We start from the raw sequence: 24031 nt of genomic DNA, 5'->3' as shown, positions 1-24031 counted from the left end.
ACTTCAAACTTTAAATATGTCTGCTTGTGTCTGTAATGTGTGGATGGATATGTGTGTGTGTGCGAGTGTATACCTGTCCTTTTTTCCCCTTAAGGTAAGTCTTTCCGCTCCCGGGATTGGAATGACTCCTTACCCTCTCCCTTAAAACCCACATCCTTTCGTCTTTCCCTCTCCTTCCCTCTTTCCTGATGAGGCAACAGTTTGTTGCGAAAGCTTGAATTTTGTGTGTATGTTTGTGTTTGTTTGTGTGTCTATCGACGTGCCAGCGCTTTCGTTTGGTAAGTCACATCATCTTTGTTTTTAGATATATTTTTCCCACATGGAATGTTTCCCTCTATTAATTGCTCTATATTTTTTGGTGTATTACATGTACTAGTATGACTGATGCTTGAATAGAACCATAAACTCACAAAGTTTGTATTTTGTATTCTACAAAAGTTTCATGAGTGCCTGTCTGGGCACATGACACATGTCCAAGTGGTAGTAAAGTTTGTTCCATACAGTATGTAGCAATATCCTGTCAGCAGTCATCACAGCAGTATTGATGCATTGTTTGAGTTATTCCAGTGTTCTTGACAGTGGGGGTATGTAGAGATAGTCCTTACTGTATCCCCCGAAGGAAAAAGTCACAAGGCATTTGGTCATGCAACCTGGGGAGCCAAGGGAATAGAGCCACATCATCTTCACAGTGGCGCCCAACCTAACGGAAGTTCGTCATTCAGGTAGCAACAAACATTTATGCTCGAATGAGGGGGACGAGGTGCCTCATCTTGTTCGAAGATTGAATTCTCAAACTCACCAGTTAGTTGCAGAAACAGAAGAAAAATAGCATGTCCAACTTCATGTGTGACATTCCTCAGAAAACATTAACCTTTGTCAAATCTCGTTGCACCACAATTTCTTGCCCCACACTCACATTGTGGTGATTTATCTTTCCAGCTAAATGGAAGGTTGCTCCATTGCTGAATATCATCTTGGAGTATCCTCAAGCGCTCCCTACAGGGTGATGCAAAATTGAAGGTGCTGGCCATAATCTTCTGATTTTAATTGTTGCATGGCCTGCAGGTGTATGGTTTGAAAAGTACTTGCCATTACAAAATCTTCCACTCAGCTTGCTGCAGTATTCCAAATTTGTGGCTTGCACAGACTGCTGTTAGTTCTTTTGTGTTTACAGACAAAACTAGTGTCTGTAAATTGTCAGTACCAATGTACAATCCTCTGCTTATTTGGCTGTTCTTTTCTATAATTCCTCTGAATGAATGCTGCACTGTCATAACAGGTAAACATCTCACATACGAGGGGTGTTTGAAAAGTCCATGCAAAAACAAAAACTACTTACGTGTTTGGGGTAAACCTTTTTTATTTTTCAACATAGTTTTCTTTTAGACTTTTACACTTTGTCCAACGCTTTTCTAATTTGTTGATCCATTCCGAATAATAGGAATTGTACAAGTTTGCAAAATAGCTATTAGTTACTGTAATCACCACCTCCTTTGAATAAACTCTTTGCCCCACCAACCATTTCTTCAAATTGGGGAACAAATAGTAGTCTGAGGGAGCCAAGTCTGGAGAATAGGGGGGATGTGAAATCAGTTGGAATCCTATTTCCATTAATTTTGTGACCACAACTGCTGAGGTGTGTGCTGGTGCGTTGTAATGGAAAAGGAGTTTTGCAGTCCAATCGCTGGCGTTTTTCTTGCAGCCTTGTTTTCAAATGGTCCAATAACGATGAATAATATGCACCTGCAATAGTTTTACCCTTTTCCAGATGATAGTTGATGAGGATTATCCCTTGCGAATCCCAAAAAAACAGTCGCCATAACCTTTCCGGCCGAAGGAATGGTCTTCGCCTTTTTGTTGCTGATTCTCCCTTGGTAACGCATTGTTTAGATTGTTGTTTGGTCTCAGGAGTATAGTAATGTATCCATGTTTCATCCACAGTGACAAAATGATGCTGAAAGTCCTGCGGATTCTTCCTGAGCAGCTGCAAACAATCCTTGCAACACTTCACACGATTCCATTTTTGGTCAAGTGTGAGCAATCACAGAACCCATCCTGTGAATAGCTTTCTCATGTCCAAATGTGTATGCAAAATATTACGTACCCATTCATTTGAGATGCCCACAGCACTAGCTATCTCATGCACCTTAACTCTTCTGTCATCCATCACCATATCATAAATTTTATCAATGATTGCTGGAGTCGTACCCTCCACAGGGCATCCAGAATCACATGTGCCCATATGGCCACTCCGAAAATTTTGAAACCACATATAAACTAATCTAATCGAAAGTGCAGAGTCACCGTAATGTCTATCAAGCTTCTCTTTAGTCTCCTGAGGCATTTTGCCTTTCATAAAGTAATGTTTAATCATCACATGAAATTCTTTTTCGTCCATTTTATGACAATCAATCGACTTCCTTGATTCACACGAATGCCAAACACAAAGAAATAGACAAATATGGCTGAAATTTTGTGTGCGTTCTTTCCAAAGATGCTACTATCTAAAACATGACTTCAATACGCGCCAGTGGTGCCATCTCTCGGAATTTGCATGGACTTTTCAAATGCCCCTCATATTCCAACAGACAAAAAATCTTTTTTTACTTTGTCATCATTTTGTCAAGGCACTGCACTGACACCAACTGGTGGGTACAATGCAGACTCTGTGTGGTAATGGGTCTATTCATGCAAGAGTTGTATTTGTAATGCTTTGGAAAATATAGAGCTTTGAAAAGAATGGATCATTTGTAGTAGCCCTATATATTGGTCAGCTTGCAGCTCACATTTTCTTTTAATTGCCACAAAATTGGGTCAGTAATCTACAAATCCTTCACAAGTTGACATATTTATGTGAATGGCAATTTACAGTGCTTGTTCTGATATTCTTGTAACTGAGTACATTATAATTTGTGGCGATTTTACAGCACATGACTGAATGCCGTAGATCTTGCGAAATTTGGCTCTCTGTTTCTCCTTGAGATCCATACTGATGTAGACAATGGCAGTCAGGTTGATGCTGTGTTCCTTGACTACAGAAAGGCATTTTACAGCGTCCCACTGTGCCAGTTAGCGAAAAAAAATAATGAGCTTATCGAGTATCGAACCACATTTGCGACTTGATTCGAGACTTCTTGCAGATCGAACTTGACACGTCTCTCTTAATGGATCAAAATTGACAGATGTAAAGGTAATTTTCAGAGTACCACAATGCAGTGTGCTAGACCATTACTGTTCATATTGTAAATAAATGATGTAGTAGAAAGCATCAGAAGCTCTTTAAGACTGTTCGCAATGGGCAGTTGACAATAATAAAGTAGCAATACCATAAGAGAGTATCATTTTGCAGAATGACATACAGAGGGTTGATGCATTGTGCAGGCTCTGGCAGTTGACCCTGGACGTGAATAACATATTACGCGTAGGTAAAAAAAGAAATCTACTACTGTACAACTACACTATTGATGACAAATTGTTGGAAACAGTATCTACTGTAACCAGGCATAACTATCAAGAGCAACCTTAAGTGGAATGACCACATAAAACAAATAGTAGGAAAAGGGGATGCCAGACTGAGATTCGTATGAAGAGTGTGAAGAAAATGTAAATTGTCCACAAAAGAAGTGGCTTACAAGGCACTTGTTTGACTGATTCCTAGGTGTTGTTTATAAATCTGGGATCCTTACCAGGTAGGACTGATACATGCGGTAGAGAAGATAGTAGGGTGGTTTCATCACCATATCATTTGGACGGTGTGAGAGCATTACAGAGATGCTTAATAAACTCCAGTGGCATACATTAAAAGAGAGGCATTGTGCATCGTGAAGAGGTTTACTATTGAAATTTTGAGAGAACACTTCCCGGGAAGAGTAGGACAACACATTACTCTCGTGAAATGACCACGATGGAAAAAAAATAGGTCAAAAAATTAGATAGAGTACATATGCTTTCCGACAATCACTCTTCCAGTGCGCCATTCGTGATAGGAGCAGGGAAAGAGGGATCAGTTAGTGGTAGCAGAAGTATCCTCTGCCACACATCATTAGGTGACTTGCAGAGTATGATGTAGCAGTAGAATATGATTATGGCTGTAAAGATTTGATATTGAATTACCATTGTTCATCAGTGACTATCTTGAACAGCTCCACTGGCCACTCATATAGTTAAGGTTTTACAAAAGGTTAAAATACTGGTGACTTACATTTTTAATAATAGTAATATAGACAGAAATCATAGGTTACACTCCAATATATTCAGCAATGAAGTTCTTTTATCTTGACTATTGACTGTTCATTCTCGAAGTAGCATTAACATTCTTATCCAATCGAGCCCTCCAAGACTGTTATAGACACAGTATCCTATATTTTAGACGTTTAATTAACAAACATCTTTCCAGCTATAATATTCGTATGTAGAGACAGAAAATTTTTGAAAGCAATCCTTTGTAAAATTTGAATGCTGTGTCTTTAGACAAGAATAGTTCTGAATTACAGTATTTCCTAAACAAAATTGCGAAAGAAGAAAAATAAGACTTAAAAATGGGGACGGGGTATATCAGTCCTGAAACATGTTAACTTTTGACAACACATGGTTTTACTGAATCTTAAAGGTTGTTTCCTTAAGTAAAGTGTTGTTATGTAGAAATTTATATCTTTGTTATCCATCAAATACAAATTACATTTAGAACTAAAAAAGTAATGGACATGATTTGCTTCACATAAGCCTCAAAAAGCTTATCGCACCATTACCCATAGAAAGGACACCAGTTTTAAATCTTCAAAGCATGCTTCTAGTTGTTGTGTTAAGTTCCATTATATTTGTGGTACTGTCATACGTTAAACATTTAATATTGTTAATACTTACAGTAATTTATTCAGAACTTCATATTGAATTAATATGTGCCTTTCTTATTGCTTAAGGGAACACTAGTGGAAAGCTGAATTGGGTGCTGGATATCACAATTGCATATCCTGAAGGCAAGCCATTGGACTTGAGTGATATTATAACTGGGTATCGAAAACCTTGTAAAACATTTATGTTTTACAGATTGTTTCGTTGCAGTGAGGTAAGTCTTGGTTTTTACTGAGTATTTGCTCCAGTACTTTGTCAACCATATTTCTTAACTTAGTAAAACAGTTCTTTTTGTTATGATCCGTAATCTGAAGATTGGTTTGATACAGGTCTCCATAAAGTCTGTCCTGTGTAAGTCCTTTCACGTCAACATAACTACTGCGGCCTACATCCATTTTGACCTGTTTGCTGTAGTCACATCTTGGCCTCTACAATCCTCCCCCCATACACACACAGTCCCCCCCATCAACACATATATGCCTCATTGATGCCTTAGTCAAGTTGAGCCATAACATTATTTTCTCCCCAATTCGATACAGCCCCTTTTCGTTAGTTATACATTCTACCCGGTCCCCCAATCTTCAGCATTCTTCTGCAGCAACACATCTCAAAGCCGTTTATCCTCCTCTTGTCAGAATCATTTATTGCCCATGTTGCACTGCCATACAAGGCTACCTCCAAATAAATTCTTTCAGAGAAGTTGTCCTATAGTCATCTCCTTCATTGTCTAGTTTCCTAAGCATCTCCTTATGCTATCTCCAGAATTTTTCTAGAAAAAGGTGTGTTCCAGTCAGCATCGTCATACTTTGAACGTACCCGAAGAAAATGGTGTGGGGTCCAATACTGTTCATCACACTTTCATATACTTCCTCTTTCCTTTCCAGGGTATTGCCTTTCAGGTTTATTTCCTTTGTTGCTATATACTCCTTCCACCTTTCAGTCTTCCTTTCTTTGTGTTGTATGGGCTTGTTATGTGGGCTCTTGATATTCATACAACTGCTTCTCTTTTCTGCAAAGGTTTCTCTAATTTCCTACATGTAACATCTGGCTTCCCCATTGTTATGCATGCAAGCAGTATGAATAGTAAACCTAAAGACAAAATTGTTTCATACTATATTTGCACATGTTTGAGTATCAAGTTGCAGGTAACATTATGTTCAGGAAAACACAATATCTCCATGTAAAAAAATTAGATCAGATTATTTTAATGTTGGATAAAATAGTTAATTTGGGGAAAAAATAGCAAAATGGGAGTAGTGGACTAGTAAAACAAAAGCAAATTTGGTTTTGAGGAAATGTCAGTATAGAACATATATATGAAAGAAGAAGAAGAATCATTTTTCTTGTTGAAGGAATGCAATTTTGGGAACTTTAAAATAAATAGCTGTACAATGTCAATTTATCGTGTGTGTGGAATAAATTTTATTTTTTAAAAAACTGTAGGTTAGGTTCCTTTTTTGTGACAAACTTGTTTACAAAATGGAAATTCCAGGATGGAAACAGCATGGAAAAATTTATGGCATAGTTCCAAGTGTTCAGCCAAGTCGCTGTTTCCATTTTATGCCCAATATGTGAACATCCGACACGTTTTATTCGCATGCTGTGAGTTGTGGTATTACGTGTACACTCTGCTTGGATTCTAGCCACACAACAAACTATTGTCGGTCTCGCATGCTGTTTATATAGCTCATTGTGAACTCAACTTCTGACACACACTACGCCTTTTAAGGTTCATCTGTTTTTCAGAACTCGTGCTGATAATCCATGAAATAAACATTAGCTGTCAATGGTTCCCAGTTCGGGTGGACATATAAATAAAGTGCTGGAATGCAAACTTTGTTTAAATTGAAACTTCTATTTGTGTTTATTAGATTTTCCAGCATCTTTATTTCGAAAGATTCCTCAATTACACTGTCCCAGGAACTTTGAGTTTGAATCGCGATATTATGAGGGCCATTCAATAAGCAAAGCAACACTTTTTTTCTCATCCTATTTAGGTTGAAAAAATTCGGGATTTGTTATGGGACATTGTGAAATACTACAGCTTCAGCTCCTGTAGTTTCATGAAGTTCCAGTAGGTGGTGGCACTATACATAGCCTTCAAAATGTCATCTGTAATATCAGTGCATTCCAAGCAGAGTTCTACCATCGAGTTTCTTCTGGCAGAAAACAAGAAGACAGCAGATATTCTTAGGCACTTCCAGAATGTCTACGGAGACTGTCACTGTATGAAAGCACAGTGTCTGCAATCATCACAACTGGGTCATGTAAACATGTCTGATGTTCCACGTGCGAGCCGGCCGCACACAGCTGTGGCTCATCCAATGTTGGAATGTGCAAACACACTCATCCGAGGCGATCGACAGATCACACACACACACACACACACACACACACACACACACACACACACACACACACACACACACCTCACTGCACAACTGGGGGGTCTCTGCTGGTAGTGCAATGATCAACTCTTGAAGTGTATTTTGCTGCTCTCAGGAAATTGAAGGAACGGCTTCAGTGTATTCAGTACAATGGAAAAACAGCCAAAGTTGCAAATTTCACTTTTTATTATCTATATTCTCTATAACTTCTCATTTGCACTCTGTTATATGTATAATATATTTGTTATCTTGTCATAGTTCTTAAATTTTGGGAAATATCATTTTGTCTATATAGATAATTTGAAAATGGGTCCCACCCCAAAACTACTCTCAATAAAATAAAAAGTAAAACTCGCATCTTTGGCTGTTTTCCAGTGTACCGGTTAAAACAAGGTGCTGCCCGGCAATAACTCCAGCATGCTGGAAGTTCATTCAGCATGTTCATCACCACAAAAATGGAAACAAAGTTCTCCTTGAAACTTCCTGGCAGATTAAAACTGTGTGCCGGACCGAGACTCAAACTCCATACCTTTTCCTTTTGTGGGCAAATGCTCTACCATCTGAGCTACCCAAGCAAGATTTATGCCCCGTCCTCACAGCTTGGAAGATAGGAGACGAGGTACTGGCAGTAGTAAAGCTGTGAGGATGGGGCGTGAGTCGTAGTTGGGTAGCTCAGATGGTAGAGCACTTCCCTGCAAAAGGCAAAGGTCATGAGTTACAGTCTCCGTCCAGCACACAGTTTTAATCTGCCAGGTAGTTTCATGTCAGCGCACACTCAGCTGCAGAGTGAAACTCTCATTCTGGAAACTTCGTCTTGTCCATAAAAGTCTGCACACCCGAAAGGAGTTCACAAAACTTAATTGGACTGTTCTTCCTCATTCACCCTACAGCTTGGGTCTTGCAGCTTCTAACTTCCATCTGTCTGGTCCAGTGAATGATGCATTTTATGGGGAGCAGTACATGGATGATGGGAAGGTTACTGACACAGCAAGACATTGGCTGAGATGTTAGTAGTTTGGCACCATGCAGACATACAGGCCTTCCCAGTAAGTTGGCATAAGGCTGTCACATAGAATGGAGATTATGTTGAAAAATAGGCTTTGTAGCCAAACGATTGAGGAATAATGTGGTGTATTGAAATTCTGAATAAAACCAATCTCATCTCAGAAAAAGTGTTTCATTACTTATTGAATGCCCTCCCGTAGTCTCGTCATATTTCGTGTCTTGATTATATTTGAGGCAACCCTCAATGACAGCTGATTAGGTTAGTTGTTTTATTTGGTTGTTTTGCTGAATTTCCTCATATCTCTCCTCAACTTCTCTTGTAGTCTTGCCACGTTTGCATGGAATGCAGTATAAGACCAGCTTTTGGAGACCTAGATCAACTACAGGTACTGACACAACCCTAGCAGCATGTCAAGAAAGCTACTTATTGTCAAAATATTGTGCGTAAAATGGAAATGACAGCTTGGCTGAATACAAGGTAGCACACCATTAATGAGTCGTTCTGAGAAAACCTGAGAGACACAGCATAGAAAAATTGAAAATATGAAGTTAACCATTTGCAGAGACAGAACTATTTGTAGTTCTTCAGTCTTTCAGTGGTTTGATGCTACTCTCCACATTTTCTTATCTTGTGCTAATGTTTTCTTCTATACTCAACCCCTTTTATAATCTCTCTTGCATTACTATATGTAGCAGTCAAATGAAAACCAGACACCCGCCATCACTGCTCAAGTGTAGACATTTATCCCAGTGGGAGACGAGATGATTGATTCCTGTTTCATAGAACATGGTCGACCACTGATGGGTGTGGTTATGGATCCTTCAATATCCAACCACATTCTATTGAACAGGAACAGATTGTCATGTATCTCAGCAGGATAAATGTCTTTAGCACGTGTGGTGATAACTTTCGAGTGACATTCCACAGTTCTGTTTTGGCAGGTGTTCGGCTTTCATTTGACTACCCTTCGTATTCCCACCCCCCTCCCCCTCTACAGCTGCTTACATCTCCCAATTAATTGTTATGGATGCTACTACGGATGCCTTCTTCTAGGTCAGTCCTGCACAGACTTCTTTCCTCACCTATTCATCATAGTATTTCATCTATTTCATCATCTTGTACTTTTCTGTCTCATTGGTAGAGTGTGTGCAGAATAACATGGCCATTTGCTGTCGGCATGGAATGAGTGCGGAGAGCAGTGGTGGGAGGGAGGGGGTGGGGGGGGGGGTGGTTGTGGGCAGGCACTGTGGGGGAAATGTCGAGCGCTAGAGGGGAAGTGCCATTCTAAACTGAAGCCTATGCTCACATTTTTTTGTAAATGTTCAGTGGAGCACCTCCAAGCCCGTACTTGAATGGTGACCATTCAAGAAGATCTACAGTCAGCTTTGCTTTGGTTAAAATTCCACTGAAAGTGCGACAAAGTTAAATGGTGACCATTCAAGAAGATCTACAGTCAGCTCTGCTTTTGTTAAAATTTCACTGAAAATGGAACAAAGGCAGCAATTTTTCACCTGACTTGTTAACCATTTGTAACTTTCAGAGAAGCATCATGAATGGTGTATTTTGAGTAAAACCTACATTTCTCTTGTTGCTTTGTTAAAATTTGCTTCTCTTGCCAAAACACAGTGGAGTTAACACAATGTCACCTAACTAATATGTTGTGCATACGCAATTGCGATACAATTCTGTGTTTTGTTCCCGGTGTTGGCTGGAACAGCGTGAACGTGTGTTTACAAGCTATGGAAGCAAGAGGGAACATTTCCAATATCTTATGCTATTTTACTATCATAAGGGGGAAACTCTCTCGCGATGCTGATAGAAGATTGTGCTGTATACGGTGACAATGCAGTAATGACTCAAATGCATCAAAAGTAGTTTAGTTGATTTCGGGCTGGGAATTTCATCCTAGCAGCTAAACCTCAGTCTGGACAGCCGATGGGTACAGGCATGGCATGGCTTAATGACATGATAGTCAACAGTCTATGAGTGACAAAACAGATGTTGGCATTGGAGCTCAGTTGTTCGTGCTACTGTAGCCAGGAACTTGAAGAAATTGTGGTACATAAATATTTGTAATGTGTGGGTTCCTTGTGAACTATAGTGAATTTTATGTAGCGTGTGTCCATCTGTGACTCCTTATCGAGACACAACCAGAATGCTCCTTTCCTGAAATGACTGGTAACTGGAGATGAGAAGTGGATCGCGTAAAGCAATGCCTGGAAGAGTAAATTGTGGTGCAAGACAGGGCAGCCATTACTATTGGTTCCTAAACCAGAGCTGCATTCGAGAAAGGCTCTGCTATGCATCTGGTGGGATTTAAATGTGTGCTGCATTACAAACTTTGTCCAAATGAGACTATCACTCCTGAGCGATACTGTTCATATTGGATGATCTCAAGGGAACCATTGGTGAGAAACAACCGGATTTGGGACACTGTCGTCCTTCACCACGACAACGCCAGACCACATACCTCTATGGTGATCCATCAAAAGCTGTGTTCTTTTGAGTGGGATTGTTACTCCAACCATTATATTTGCCAGATGTTGCTCCTTCCAACTTTCACCTATACCGTTCCCTGCAAAATTTCCTAAATGATAAACTTATCAACTCCTTGGAGGACTGCAGACTGAACTTATCAGCTCCTTGGAGGACTGCAGACTGAACTTTGAAGAGTTTGCCAACCTGTAAATCCCCACATTTTCGAATGTTGGCATTTATAAGCTTCCAGGGGAGTGTATTGTTGGCAATAACGGTGTATACAGTAGGAAATAGGAATGTCTGGGAACACACCTCCCTGCAGCACAGATGCAACAGAGTGGTTGCCGGCCTGTCTGCTTATACACTTCACTCAAAAGGTCATGCACAATATAGGCAGATTGGTTTTTACAAAACAACTGTGCTGCAGGGAGGTGTGTTCCCAGACATTCTTTGTGATTGCACTGTAACAAAAAGCGAACAAACTTAGGAGACAACCCAAACTACAACTTCCTACGTATCACTCTTGTAGGAGTCAAGGAAATTAGATTGGACTAATTGAGTGTTCATGGAGATGTTTAAGCAGTCATTCCTCCCGGTGCTCCAGACACGTATGGAATGAGAAGAAGCCTTAATAATTGGTGGAATAGAAGTACCCTCTTCTGTGCATTACCCAGTTGTTGGGGGGAGGGGGGGGGCTATAGGTGTAGCAATTACACAGGTAAATTGGAAGTAAGATATTGTTAACTGGGACCAGGGAATCGCCACATACGGTTCCTCAATGCTAAAGTTTTATTGAGGTTCAATCATTTATGTGATAGCATGTATAGGGAGCCTGTAGAAATTAAGAGAAACAGAAAAGCTTTAATAGAAGTGAAAAAGGACTGTAATTAGATGAGCAATGGGTCTTACAAGGGAAACCCTGCATAGGTCACTCTGACACAGATGAAGCTTAGACTAACCTTAGCACGGTGAAAGAAATGAAAAAGTAAAGGAACACCTATTTTCGTGCCAACACTCAATAGTTTCCAAGAAAATGATGGTTAAAGTTTCAGTACCAGTTTATCAGTCTGCTCGTACAGTGTAAAAATAAATAAGTTGGTAGTATAGTGGCTAAGGGCACAGTTTCAGGATTTTGTGCCCCATGTTTAAATCCAATCTTATGTGTGCCCCCCCCCCCCTCTCTCTCTCTCTCTCTCTCTCTCTCTCTCTCTCTCTCTCTCTCTCTCTCTTTCTATCTATCTATCTAGCTTCTGTTGTTGCAGAAGGAAGTGACATCAATATTTCTTAGACACACTGTGAAATACAGTGGAATTATTGACAAAAGAAATAAGTATTTCAAAACTCACTAAAAACAGATTTCATCATCAAAAATCATATATAACTTTATACTATTATTAAACAATGGATTGTTTGTTGATGAAATAGGAATACTGATATTTTTCACTAACCCTCACTCAGCAGCATCTACAGTGATGACTTCAGCAGTACCAGCAGGGTGCAAATTAGCTACAGCTGTGTTTTCAGAGTTATAAACATAAGATGTAGCTACAAAATAAACATAATCAAAGAACAGTTAAATGTAAATGTTGGCATATAATATTTAATAGTGTCTGAATTGGTACAAAAATTATATTAGACCTATAAATAAAAGAAATGTAACATTATTCCAAAATTGGACAGTAATCTTTACGTATAAGATATTTAAGTAAACTTAAAAGCACAATAAAGCAGAAAATATAACAAAAGGTAGTAGTATTTACTAATAAGAAAAACAGAATTATTTTTATTAAGCTTATATGGAAAGAAAACCATATAATCCATGAACAGAACAGAACTATACCATTCACTTGTTACACATTTTGTCAGATACAATGATTTTATTCAGAATCTGGTATTTGGTGCCACCCTCACAATTTTCACTTACAGTAGTGGTGTTCAAGTGATCTGCATACCCGAAACAATGACAGGTACTACATTTTATAGGTGTAAATTTGTTCTTAGCACATCTTCCTCTCTTCCTTGCTGATGAAGGTTTCTTGTACTTCTTCGTCGTGTGGCCTAACCTCCTCAAAAATGCTTTCACACCTAGTGACAGAAACACAATAGTTGATGTAACAATTAGTAAGATTTCATCATCTGAAAGCCAAATTTTTGTGAATGTTTTTGTACTGACTGGTTCATTTTTATGATTGGTTTTGCAGATTATGCTATGTTGAGTAGTGCCAGTGTCCATTTCCTTGTCACTTCGAAATGCTGCTTGTGATTCAGGAAATGCTGTATGTGCCACATAACTGGTATAATGCGTCTGCCTTCATCAAATTATAATCTAAAATTATGGTAGGCTTCCCTATCTCTTCATCCTCAGCTTCATCATCATGCATCATTGAAAGGAATAACACAGATTCTTTTTAGAAACATGCGAGGCTTTCTGAAAGCCAAAAATGTTAGAAGCAACTGCACGATCTTTGTATGGTAGAAACTGCGTAGACACTTATCTTCTTATGCAGTGTACCAAAAGTAACAATGCCTTTCTGTTGGAGACAGAAAGCTAATGAATAATCGGTGTACCAATTATCAGTAGTCATATTTCTGTTTGACCTTGAAATTGACTTTGTCTGTCTGTACGTCATCAGGGGGCTTATTTGATTGGCAGAAAGGTACATCTGGTTGTTTCCCACAACAAACTTCTAAATTAGAAATAAAGAAAGTTTTAGCATCACATAGAGCATAAAAATTCATGTCACACTTGGTAGGTTTATTTAGAATGCAAGACAGGGAAAGGGCTAAGCTGTAGGGAAAGTCAAGATAATATGCCATATCAACAATAACCAAGAAGGAACAATAAGATTGGAAGACTTAGCAAAGTGCATGAATTAAAAAGGGTGTCTGTAGTCTTCTGCCCCTGCTGTTCAGTCTGTACACCAAAGAAACAATGATGAAAATAAAAGAAAGGTTCAAGAGTAGGATTAAAATCCAAGGTGAGTGAATGTCCATGTTGAGATTCCCCAGTGACATTGTTATCCTCAGTGAATGTGAAGGCCGGCTGCTGTATCCGAGCGGTTCTAAGTGTTTCAGTCCGGAATGTCACTACTGCTACGGTTGTTGGTTCGAATCCTGCCTCGGGCATGGATGTGTGTGATGTCCTTAGGTTAGTTAGGTTTAAGTAGTTCTAAGTCTAGGGGACTGATGACCTCAGATGTTCAGTCCCATAGTGCTTGGAGCCATTTTTTGAATGTGAAGAATTACAGAACCTGTTGAATGGAATGAACAGGCTAAGGAGTACAGAATATTGATTGAGAGTAATCGAAGAAAGATAGGAAGTAATGAGAACAGTGAGAAACTTGACATCATAATTGGTGAGCACGAATTAGGTGAAGTTCAGGAATTCTGCTACCTAGGCAGCAAAATAACACATGACAAATGGAGCAAGAAGTAGATAAAAAGCAGACTAGCACTGGTAGAAAGGGCATTCCAGGCCATGAGAAGTCTACCAGTATCAAGGATAGGTTATAATTTGAGGTAGAAATTTCTGAGAATGTATGTTTGGGACATGGCATTGTATGGTAGTGAGACATTGATTGTGGGAAAATCAGAACCAAAGAGAATAGATGTATTTGAGATGTGGTGCTACTGAAGAATGTTGAAAATCAGGTAGACTGATAAGGTGAGGAATGAGGTGGTTCTCTACGAAATTGGCAAGGAAAGGAATATACAGAAAACACTGACGGAAGAAGAAACAGAATGATAGGGCATCTGTTAAGACATCAGAGAATTACTTCCATGGTTCTAGAAGAAGCTGTAGAGGGCAAAAACTGTAGATGAAGACAGAGATGGGGATACATCCTGCAAGTAATGGAGGACGTAGCTTACCAGTGCTACTCTGAGATCAAAAGGTTGGCACAGAGAGGAACTTGTGGCGGGCCACATGAAACCAATCAGAAGACTGATGACTTAAAAAAGATTGTTAAATATCTGCTAGAGTTGTAGTAGCTCTGACAATTTTGTGTAAGTAAATCAAGGATTTTTTGTAATGGTGCTAGCTTCTGAGTAGTTCTTTATCATTAAACTTTATGGATGTCAAAACTTGTAAAAATCTTCAATAGCTCATACATTCCCTTTCCTTTCTTCATTCCTGTCATACAGAGTAAACCCATTACTGCTTTGATTTCCTCTTTTGTTACTTCTCATAAGTCCCTATCTTTTGAATAATTAGTGTCTGTTTTTGTCATATGTAGTAGATGTAATTACTGCACCACTCATATTAGAATCTATCACAAATGAGAGAGTTTGCGTCTCTGACCTCACACCCGCTTGCTTTCTCTCCTGGACTGGGGAAGATTTTCCTGCTTTCTTTTTCAGTGTTTGGGATTACTGCTTGTTTGGAGTTTTACTCCACAGAGTAGCACATAAATATTGGCATGGTCTTCTAATCAGATTCATTGCCACTGAAAAACTGTTCATAATCCAAATTATGAATTATTATTTTGAATTACAATTTCCTCCTGGTTATCTGATAAGGAGTCCAGACAAATTTGACGAAGATCTTCATTAGTTGTCAAAAGATTTTGTATTTCCTCATCTGGTAGACCCATACAGTTTATATGGGATCTGATGAGGAAATTGTACAGTAGGGTAATATTCATTTTTGCATTGTGTAAGAAATTTGTGAAGAGTTAAACATATCTTCATGAAATGAAGTTAATTTTTGGAGCATCCTAATATATATTTAGATTTTCTATAATGAGTAATTACTAAACAGAGCCACAAAATCGATTTGCAAGGAAAACTATACATATTGTTAAACAGTTTAAATCTACTTTCATGACAGACAGTGCAGTGTAAATCTGCACCAGTTGTGCATTTTCTAATTCAACCTTATTTAGGCAGAGACACAAGAAAATCAGAAACTTCACTAGCTTCATTGTTAAAGCTTTATGGGGGGGGGGGGGGGGGCTGGTATATTTGCACCAGCTCTGCTGCTCAAGTTTTAAAAGTAATTCCATTAAATTGTACACCATTGCTTCAGCCCTGCGACTTTCACTGACGTGTGAAGAATTACATCCGCTCATTACTGAAGTGCCTATGCCCATGGCACGGCAAAGGAAAGTCACAAATAGAAGCAATGCAACTAAAATACATGCGTTGACCATTGTCAGCTGTAGGCTCCAGCTTTCTAGAAAATGCTTTGAAACGTGCTATTTGCTTCAAAATAATTGACAGATCGCAACGCATTCAGGAACATTAACGAGGTTGCTTTTCATAATAATATTCATAATAAAAGATGTGACTGCAGACTATGTGCATTTACACAATGCTCGTGTGCCTCCAAATTTTTATACTTTGGATGTTTTTGTGATATCGCCATGAGGAATGCACTGGGTCTATTGAAGTATAAAAGTAAAAATTGAAAGGTACATATTCTTCGTTTTCAGTAACTGTTAATGATATAAGATTGTATAAGGTTTCTGATGATAAAACTTATTTTTAAGACTATCATAAATGCTGATTTCCTTAATCATCAGTGACAAGACCCGCCACTGTTGTAAACATTTTTATTTCCTAGAAGGAATGCACAACCCAGTTCCAGGGCCTGTGTCCAATCTTCAGTTGCGTATAAAATGTGAACCCATAAAAGTTCAACAACAGAGGTCAAATTAGTTTTAAATGGCACATCCTTGGTAGATGGCATAAAACAGAAGTCCCTCTCAATACATAGGCCTGGATGAAAGCCTCTCGCAGAGCAGGACAAAGGTCTGGGCATAAGGGCATGCTAAACATGGATCCGTATAAACTTAGATAGGCAGTCTTTTGAACAAAGTGCTGCATACATGCCCATCAGGCCCATGCCAAGCACACAGCAAAGTTGAAATATTAGTGGGAGAAGCTGTGTGGCCAGAAGTGAAAGATGACTGTGTCGAGATGCACATGAGCGTGTGCGCCGACATCGGCCACCAACGCTGCTGCTATTACCTGTCCAGGCATCATCCCTAATACACGCTTCAGAATATTTCGGTTATTTGTGTTTTTCGATTATTTGTACATCTTCTCCCCCACATTACCCCAAATAATTGGAGTGTCCTGTATTCTCAAGTTAACTAGTTGCAGGAAAATCAAAGTATTATGCTACTACAAAGTCTGAATGCGTGGTGTCAATATACCTAACTCGACTGATTAGCTCAGTCAAAGCTACCTGTATCATACTGTCATAAAGTTGTCAGGTGTTAATAATTTTTAGTTAATGCTGGCTTCAGCAAAATTAATTACCCCAATAAAAGCAGGACATTGAACAGAAAAGCCTGAATAATGAATTTTAGTGAGGCAAAGTTCAGTGAAAGTACTTATTACTTATTGTAGATACTTGACTAAAAAGTTAAAAATGGGTTCATTATTAGTGGAGGTGCAATAAGGGCAAATAGAAGCTTCCACATATTGCTCTCTTTCAATTGTGCTTTCATTTCCTTTTGCAGGTACCTCAGGAACACGATGCCATGGCTCATTGGCTGTATGATCGTTTTGCAGAGAAGGAGAAACTGCTGGAAGCTTTCTACAGAACAGGAGAATTTCCTAGCCAAGAGTTCTGCTCCCATCCAAAGCCACCACAGGAAGTTCAGCAAGATGGTTTCAGATTTTTTGTGCTGCATGTGTTGTTCATTACGTCCACAATTCTGCATTTGCGGTTGTTATCGTATGCAGCATCTTTTGTGTGGTAGTGAATACTGGCCTTACTTTAGTCATTTTTCTAACAGTCTCGCCGAGTCTCGCAATTTCTGTAAAACGGAGAAGGAAAGGAAAGGACCGATTACGAGGTGTATCTGTCAGTTTACACCCCATTTGATACTAACATTTTTGACATTTAGAGATACTGAGATGTCCTTATTAGCGAGACTCTCGTATTGGGTGCAGCGACTGTGATGGTAAATTACTTTTTTGTTTGTTTTATCACTTGTAAAGTCCTGCAGTACTGTTATGTAGAGGCACATAGCTGGTATATTGTTGCAACCCACCACACATCACCCACACACTGTGTAGATATTGCTTTGGATTTTAACACCGATAATTAATCAGATTGTTTGTATCATTTTGGGTGGAGTAATTGTTGAGACTGGAACTTGGCAGCAGCCGTATATTAAATTACATCAATCGTGCAGAAGCACAGAAAATGTTGTCATGAGCTGTAAATACATGGAATGTGATGGAATATCTACACTTAAGTTAATTATACTTTGTGAATAAACATTCGGTGTTTCTTTTGATGTGCAGGTGATTTGTTACTGGCTGGCAAGATTGTGGTGGGATCATATGTGATTTAAGTAGAATCTTTATCACGGTAGGAAAAGACCAGTTAGGAGAAAAACTGAGGAAATTTCTGTGATGAGGATTGTAAATACGTACTTTTAGGAAAGAGTCTGTCAGATTGCTGTAGAATTAATTTATGATTATATTAAAAGCAGGAAAAATATTTGTGCTTTAGACATGGAGTATGTTTTGTTTTGGAGACAGAACAGTGCTGTATGGGAGAACATTCGTGTTTCTTCCTCTGCTGTAACATAAAATGGAATACATTTGGTAAGGAAACATGTTTGTTGCGTTCATGGGAATAGTGACAAATGAAATGTGCAATAACCTGATCTTAATTATGCTGATTTGCTCATTAACTTAGATCCACAATTTTACACTTCTGTAAATTATTTCCACAGCTCTCATATTGTGTAGTGTGGGACATCACAATGGACATTAAGATGGGTTTTCATGTTTTTGTAGGTGAAATTTTAATGGTGTTGTGCAACATTTTGTTGTATCATTGAGAAAGTGATACAGAATATTCTGTAGTAGAAAAAATCAATCTATCTTATATTCACAGCCCCTTTTTTCCTAACATTATTGTTACCACGTTCCTGTTAGCATCATATCATAAGTAATGTTCAGAAATTGCTGCGTATCTGTTAAAATCTCATTGTTGATTCGTATGAGTACTTACTCCTTTTAAGTTTTCACCTTTATAAATAATACTTTCTTCTTCTCTAATAACAATAATGTTAACCACAAAGCTATTTTACATTTGGGAACTGTAGATGAACGATAGCAAAGATTGGTGATGGTTTGTGCTAATGGTATGAAAACTTGGTCATTTGTACAAAAGTCTTGTTAAGTTTTAGACCTCAGTCTGTAGTTATCAGAAATACTACAGCTGCAAATTGAACTTTCCTTATTGTTTATACATTGTGTGGTTACAAAACTGTCATACAACATTGCATTAACATTGGTATTGTAATGAGTTCGGAAGCATACATCACATAGCCTTAGGTATCTCAACCACCCCTCCCGTCGGTCATGTATGTACGAGTGTGGCCGAACAAACAATGTCTCCTCCCTCTACTCAACTGAATTATTATGTAATGAATTTTGTTGCAGCGATGCTCTGCACAAATTGTAGTCCAGTAGCAGATAGATTCATAGTGCTAATAACGATGTGTTAAATTGGAAGATGAATGGTAAATGAGACTGCTGAGTGAAATCAGTATCTGTACAAGAAACATGTCTGCTAAACTTTGCGCGAAGTGTTCCTTATACCCACTTCAGTGTTGGTACGGAAACGTTTATTATTATTGTTATTATTTATTTATTATCTTACTGTTTCTGTGGTTGAAAATAGTATTGCCGTCCTAAAGTGTTTTACACTATTAGTAGACAAACTGACAAGGATTCAAGCTAAATGTGAAAAAGACAATTTTGTGAAATTGTTTTGTTCATCCTATTTGGAAGTTAGATATAATATTGTTGAGAAATGTAAGTGGTACTAGCTGTTTGGTGTGGAAAATGACTCTAAATAACTTTCACATTTATAATATGCTTTATTTGCTGGAATTATTTATAAATATCAATTCCTAGTAATATTGTGCGTTATATCACTTATTACATTTCTTGTGATGTGTAATTTTCACGTTGCCTAGTCAAAGACAAAAAATTCTGAGGTTGATGAATACAACAGTGCTATCACTGGAAGTGAAACTTGTGAGAATGAGATGCAGCCAGAGTGGACTAGATGTTATCAGAGCCAGAAAACTATATACCTAATTTTATTAAAAAATACTTTTTTCTTGCTGAAGTACTATAATCTACAGGGGAAAAGAGAATAGACTCATGACTTCAATGCGTAAATGATTTAGTGTTGTTGAAAGTAGTTTTGTTGATTGTCAGCTGACCAGACTAATTTTAAAATATTTTTTGTGGAAGATTGACAGTTTTAATTGAATTTTAATGCAAGCAATGGGCATAAAATGCTTGGTCTGATCCAATGTGCTCCTTGCAGCATATGTTGCAGTATGATGAACAGTCCAGTCAGTGGCAGTGTTGAATAAAAAATTTTAATATAGTTTTGTACATTTGCTACTTTGAGTTGAGATCCATAGGGTGCCAATATTGTTTCCCTCCATGAGAAGTTGTTTATAAATACTGACTGTCACAGTGATGATTGCAGATAGGTTCAAAATTGTGTACTCTGTACTCTGGTGCCTTAATGTAAGTTTGGAATATCTTGTGCTGCAACTATGCCCATCTTGTACGAGAAGTTGCTGCACTTACAATTTGTGACACAGATGACAGTTAATCTTATGATATAGCAGTCGAGTGCCTTATATGGAATATAATTTCTTATTACTGGCTCTACAGTTCCATGTTAAAGTGATGTTTCGTGGTGTAGTTTCGGTTCGCTTCTGGAATAATTGCATAATTAGTTGGAGGGGGGAAAATTGCATTCTTCGGGCATCTGTGTTTCACTTGGTATTTGTATAGGAATAGACTAGAAATTTGCTATTATATTACACAAATTGTGTGTGAGGTCGTCCAGCAGATTTGAATGTCATGAGTCGTGGGATATGTATTTGGCAGTGGGGCAAATATACTATGAGGTATGATGGTTTGAAGCATTTTTAACATTTCTCATGTGCATGAAGGGCATAGTTAAACATTTTAATTTGTACATTCCATATAAAATTAGCTGCATTTTTATGAATTTTTTCTTATTCTGAAATTCAGCAATGAGATAACAGAAATAAAAAAAATGTTGGCATGGGATATAAAATTAATCTGCAAACACTTGATTTAGATCAGTGTTCATTTCTGCAATGCTAGTCATTCAAGTGGTTACTTTCTGTGTTTATTTACCTGTGTGGAAAGAAATTACTGCAGAGTGTTGACTGACCAGGATATAGATTGTGTTTAATAATTGGACTTAATGTAGTTTTGTAATTTTTGGAGACCATGTACAAATTACATTTTCCCCCATTCTCGCTTGTGATACACTATTATTTGTACATATCGATCTAGAACTTGTGTTTTTAGTGAAAGTCTTATGGGAATATGGTAATTTTTTGTGATGTGCTTGTTGTATATTGGGTAATAAGTTATTTTATGACTGTAATGATATTTATTGTGGAAAAAAGGAGGGCAAATACTGTAATTTTAACTGTGTAAATAGACGTAATGTCCCTGGTGCTATAAATCTGGTGCAGATACGCTTCTGATATCACTGTAAAGTTCATTCTGTCAGCTTGACACCTTCTAACAGAATGTAGACTTGGGCAGTAAGTGCAACAGTAAAGAGAGCTGCTGAAGCATTGCCACTGGATTTCGAATAACTGTGTGGTCTGGGACAGTAAAAAGGACACATGTAATGCCACTTACAAAATCATGTGGTAGCTGGGAGAAGAAACCAAAAGGATGCAGAAGCATGTCAGAGCTTCCTGTTAAAAAGTTCTGAATCTTGCCAGTAGCATATACATGCTATGCAATGTTATTAGTTATGTGGAAATTATAAAGGAAAGTGAGTTCTATTTTCTTGTGCAGTTGGAAGTGTCTGCATCAGACATTTTAAGTATAGAAATAAACAGTCGTTAATGGTTATTAGAAGCAAACTTCTAGAACTGATTTTGAAATTGGCTTGTGACGTAAAAGTTTCGAAAATTGTGCTCACAAGAGTGAAGACTCTTCAGTTAGAGAAAAATAAACTTTCTTAGACTAAATGATTTTAGATTAATTAATTGTCTTAAACAAGATTTACAATTGCGCCACATTCCACAATTTAATTCACGAATTTCACAACAATTTATGGTTGGGAAAATACGTGTGGCACGTAGAATAGCTCACCCAAAATAACTGAATATTATGTATTTTCCATCTTGCCATTATTCGAGAATCACATTGAACTGTGTGAGCTCCTGCCACATTTAGAAACTAGCCATTTTAAGTAGTTCAGCTATTGTTTCCCCTCTTGTGAGTTTTTGCAAAAGTATGTTTTTTGTGTGTTTAAAGTAGTGGCTTTCTGAATAAAATTGACATAGCTTGTTGAAAATAATGGGACTGTGTACATTTTTGACTTGAAATCTGTTGCTGCATATGAAAATATTGTTTTTAAGTTCTGGAGGAAAAAACAATAAAACTCTGGTAAATTTTTTTATGCTTGATATTCTTTTGCAGTAGTATGCAAACTACATGACCAACTATTGTTGCACGAGACATCATCATAATCATCATCCTTATCCATAACTGCTTCACTATGTAATGCCAGATCTACAAACAAATTAGAGATACTGTTATGGGAACCAGTCGGACTTCATTGTATGCCATGTTATTCATGAGGCACATGGAAGAGGATCCTTCAACACCCACAAGCTGGGTCAAGTGGTGTGGACTGTCATTGAAAAAACTGACTCCTGCAATAACTAAACTCCTTTCCCAAACCCCAACATACCTGATCCTGTCTAAATCTAAAGCCGCCTCAACCACCATTGGCAACCAGCTCATTGAAGTTCGCATCCAAACCTCAGTACAAGTGGAACTAAACAGGTGATGAACTTCGTCCTTTCTGCATTTTTTGTTTTACATAAGGAAACAGAAAGTAAGTTACACAATAAGCCAGGTGAATACGGGTGATGAGGTAATGTGTCAGTGTGGCTTTTTTCCCCAAATAATCAATTGCATGACAGCTGCATTTGACTGGACAAAAAAAAAAAAAAAAAAGAAAAATACTCCCTAGAAATAACATAATGGATTTTGTGGAATTTTCATAGCCAAACAAAGAGTGGGAAATGGGCAAATGAGGTACCAAATTGACCCGTATGTCATCTTGTTTCGCAAAAGAAGATTTAATTACTTTGCAGTAATCATGTTAATTTAGAAAACTTAATTAGTGATCTGAGGGTGTATAGAAATATTTCTCTAACAGTTGTGGCGTGGTAGCTAAATAAAATGTCTAAATGTATCAAATCAAAGCTCAAATTGAAACTTCTCTGCTTTCTCTAGATCTATATACTCCTAATAATAATGGACCACTGGATCAATATTTAAATAATTGTATTTCATGCTATCTGAACAAAACTTGAAACTAAAAAAATAATTTTGATAAAGAGGTCATGCTTTATGAAATGATTTTGCTACAAATGTGAAATAAAATAAGTTAGAGAAACTTTTGTTTTGCCTTTGAATGATAACTGAAATCATGTACATAAAATGTGCTGACTGAGAATTTGAAGGTCAGTGTTGAACTTAGAATCTTAAAGGGTAGTACAGGATATTTTGTCTGGTAGAATTTCACTCAGTGGTCTTCTTACGTCACTCAGCAGCTTAACATGATTTCAAACATCATTCACAGGTGTGTCAAATGTTTCTCTAATCTTTTATTTCTTACATTCTGACAAATCTCTTCACAAAACATTTAACCTCCTTTTTCCAATTTTTGTAAATTCCTTATTTAACATATGGCATTTGGCAAACTAATTGTTTTATACCATTCAGCAACTATCCTTACAACTCCAGTGATAACTGCATGGTGTAGCCTCAAGTGGTATGGCTCCACTGGGCATGGAAATAATGTCTCACCCAGTGAATGCATGACATAAGACTAGATTATACATGATGAGATGAAGTATTAGGTTGCTGAATGAGTTTGCAGTTTTTTTTTAGTATTCCAGTCACTGTGAAGTTTATTTATCAATTACCATTTTTTATTTGTAATTCACTGCTATTTGAGCTTACATATTGTCATTTGGAGATGAGAATGGAGCTGTGGGCACTTGGAAAAGGTGTGCCAATGGAGTAGTTGGACCATTTGCAACATATTCTTCAGTTTTAAGTTCAATCGAGGGGTGACAGCAGCAGAGGCAGCCAGAAACATTTACGCCATGCATTGTGGATAACGCCGTGGGACGGAGCACGGCAAGGAAGTGGTTTCCTAAATTTAAGCAGGATTATTTTGACGTTATTAGCCACTCTCCACACTCGGGAAGACCTTTGGGGTTTGATGAAGATTGTT

The 24031-nt window shown here is 37.9% G+C and overlaps 1 protein-coding gene across 3 annotated transcripts in view; it reads left to right on the top strand.

Annotated features, from left to right (window-relative positions):
- Nucleotides 1–22075, top strand: part of LOC126210363 (acyl-CoA:lysophosphatidylglycerol acyltransferase 1-like) — a 61454-nt gene extending 39379 nt beyond the window's left edge. For all 3 annotated transcript variants that reach the window (XM_049939577.1, XM_049939578.1, XM_049939579.1), the window contains exons 7-8: nt 4920–5065; nt 17190–22075. In XM_049939577.1, coding sequence (XP_049795534.1) covers nt 4920–5065; nt 17190–17432 — 389 coding nt within the window. In that variant the 3' untranslated portion in view covers nt 17433–22075. The remainder of the gene's footprint in view (nt 1–4919; nt 5066–17189) is intronic.
- The last annotated feature ends 1956 nt before the right edge of the window (nt 22076–24031 follow it).

The sequence above is a fragment of the Schistocerca nitens genome, chromosome 10 (genome assembly GCF_023898315.1).
Source record: "Schistocerca nitens isolate TAMUIC-IGC-003100 chromosome 10, iqSchNite1.1, whole genome shotgun sequence".
In the NCBI taxonomy this organism is placed as follows: Eukaryota; Metazoa; Arthropoda; class Insecta; order Orthoptera; family Acrididae; genus Schistocerca; species Schistocerca nitens.
Note: the sequence above shows the minus strand (reverse complement) of the source record. Positions and strands in the feature narration are given on the sequence as shown.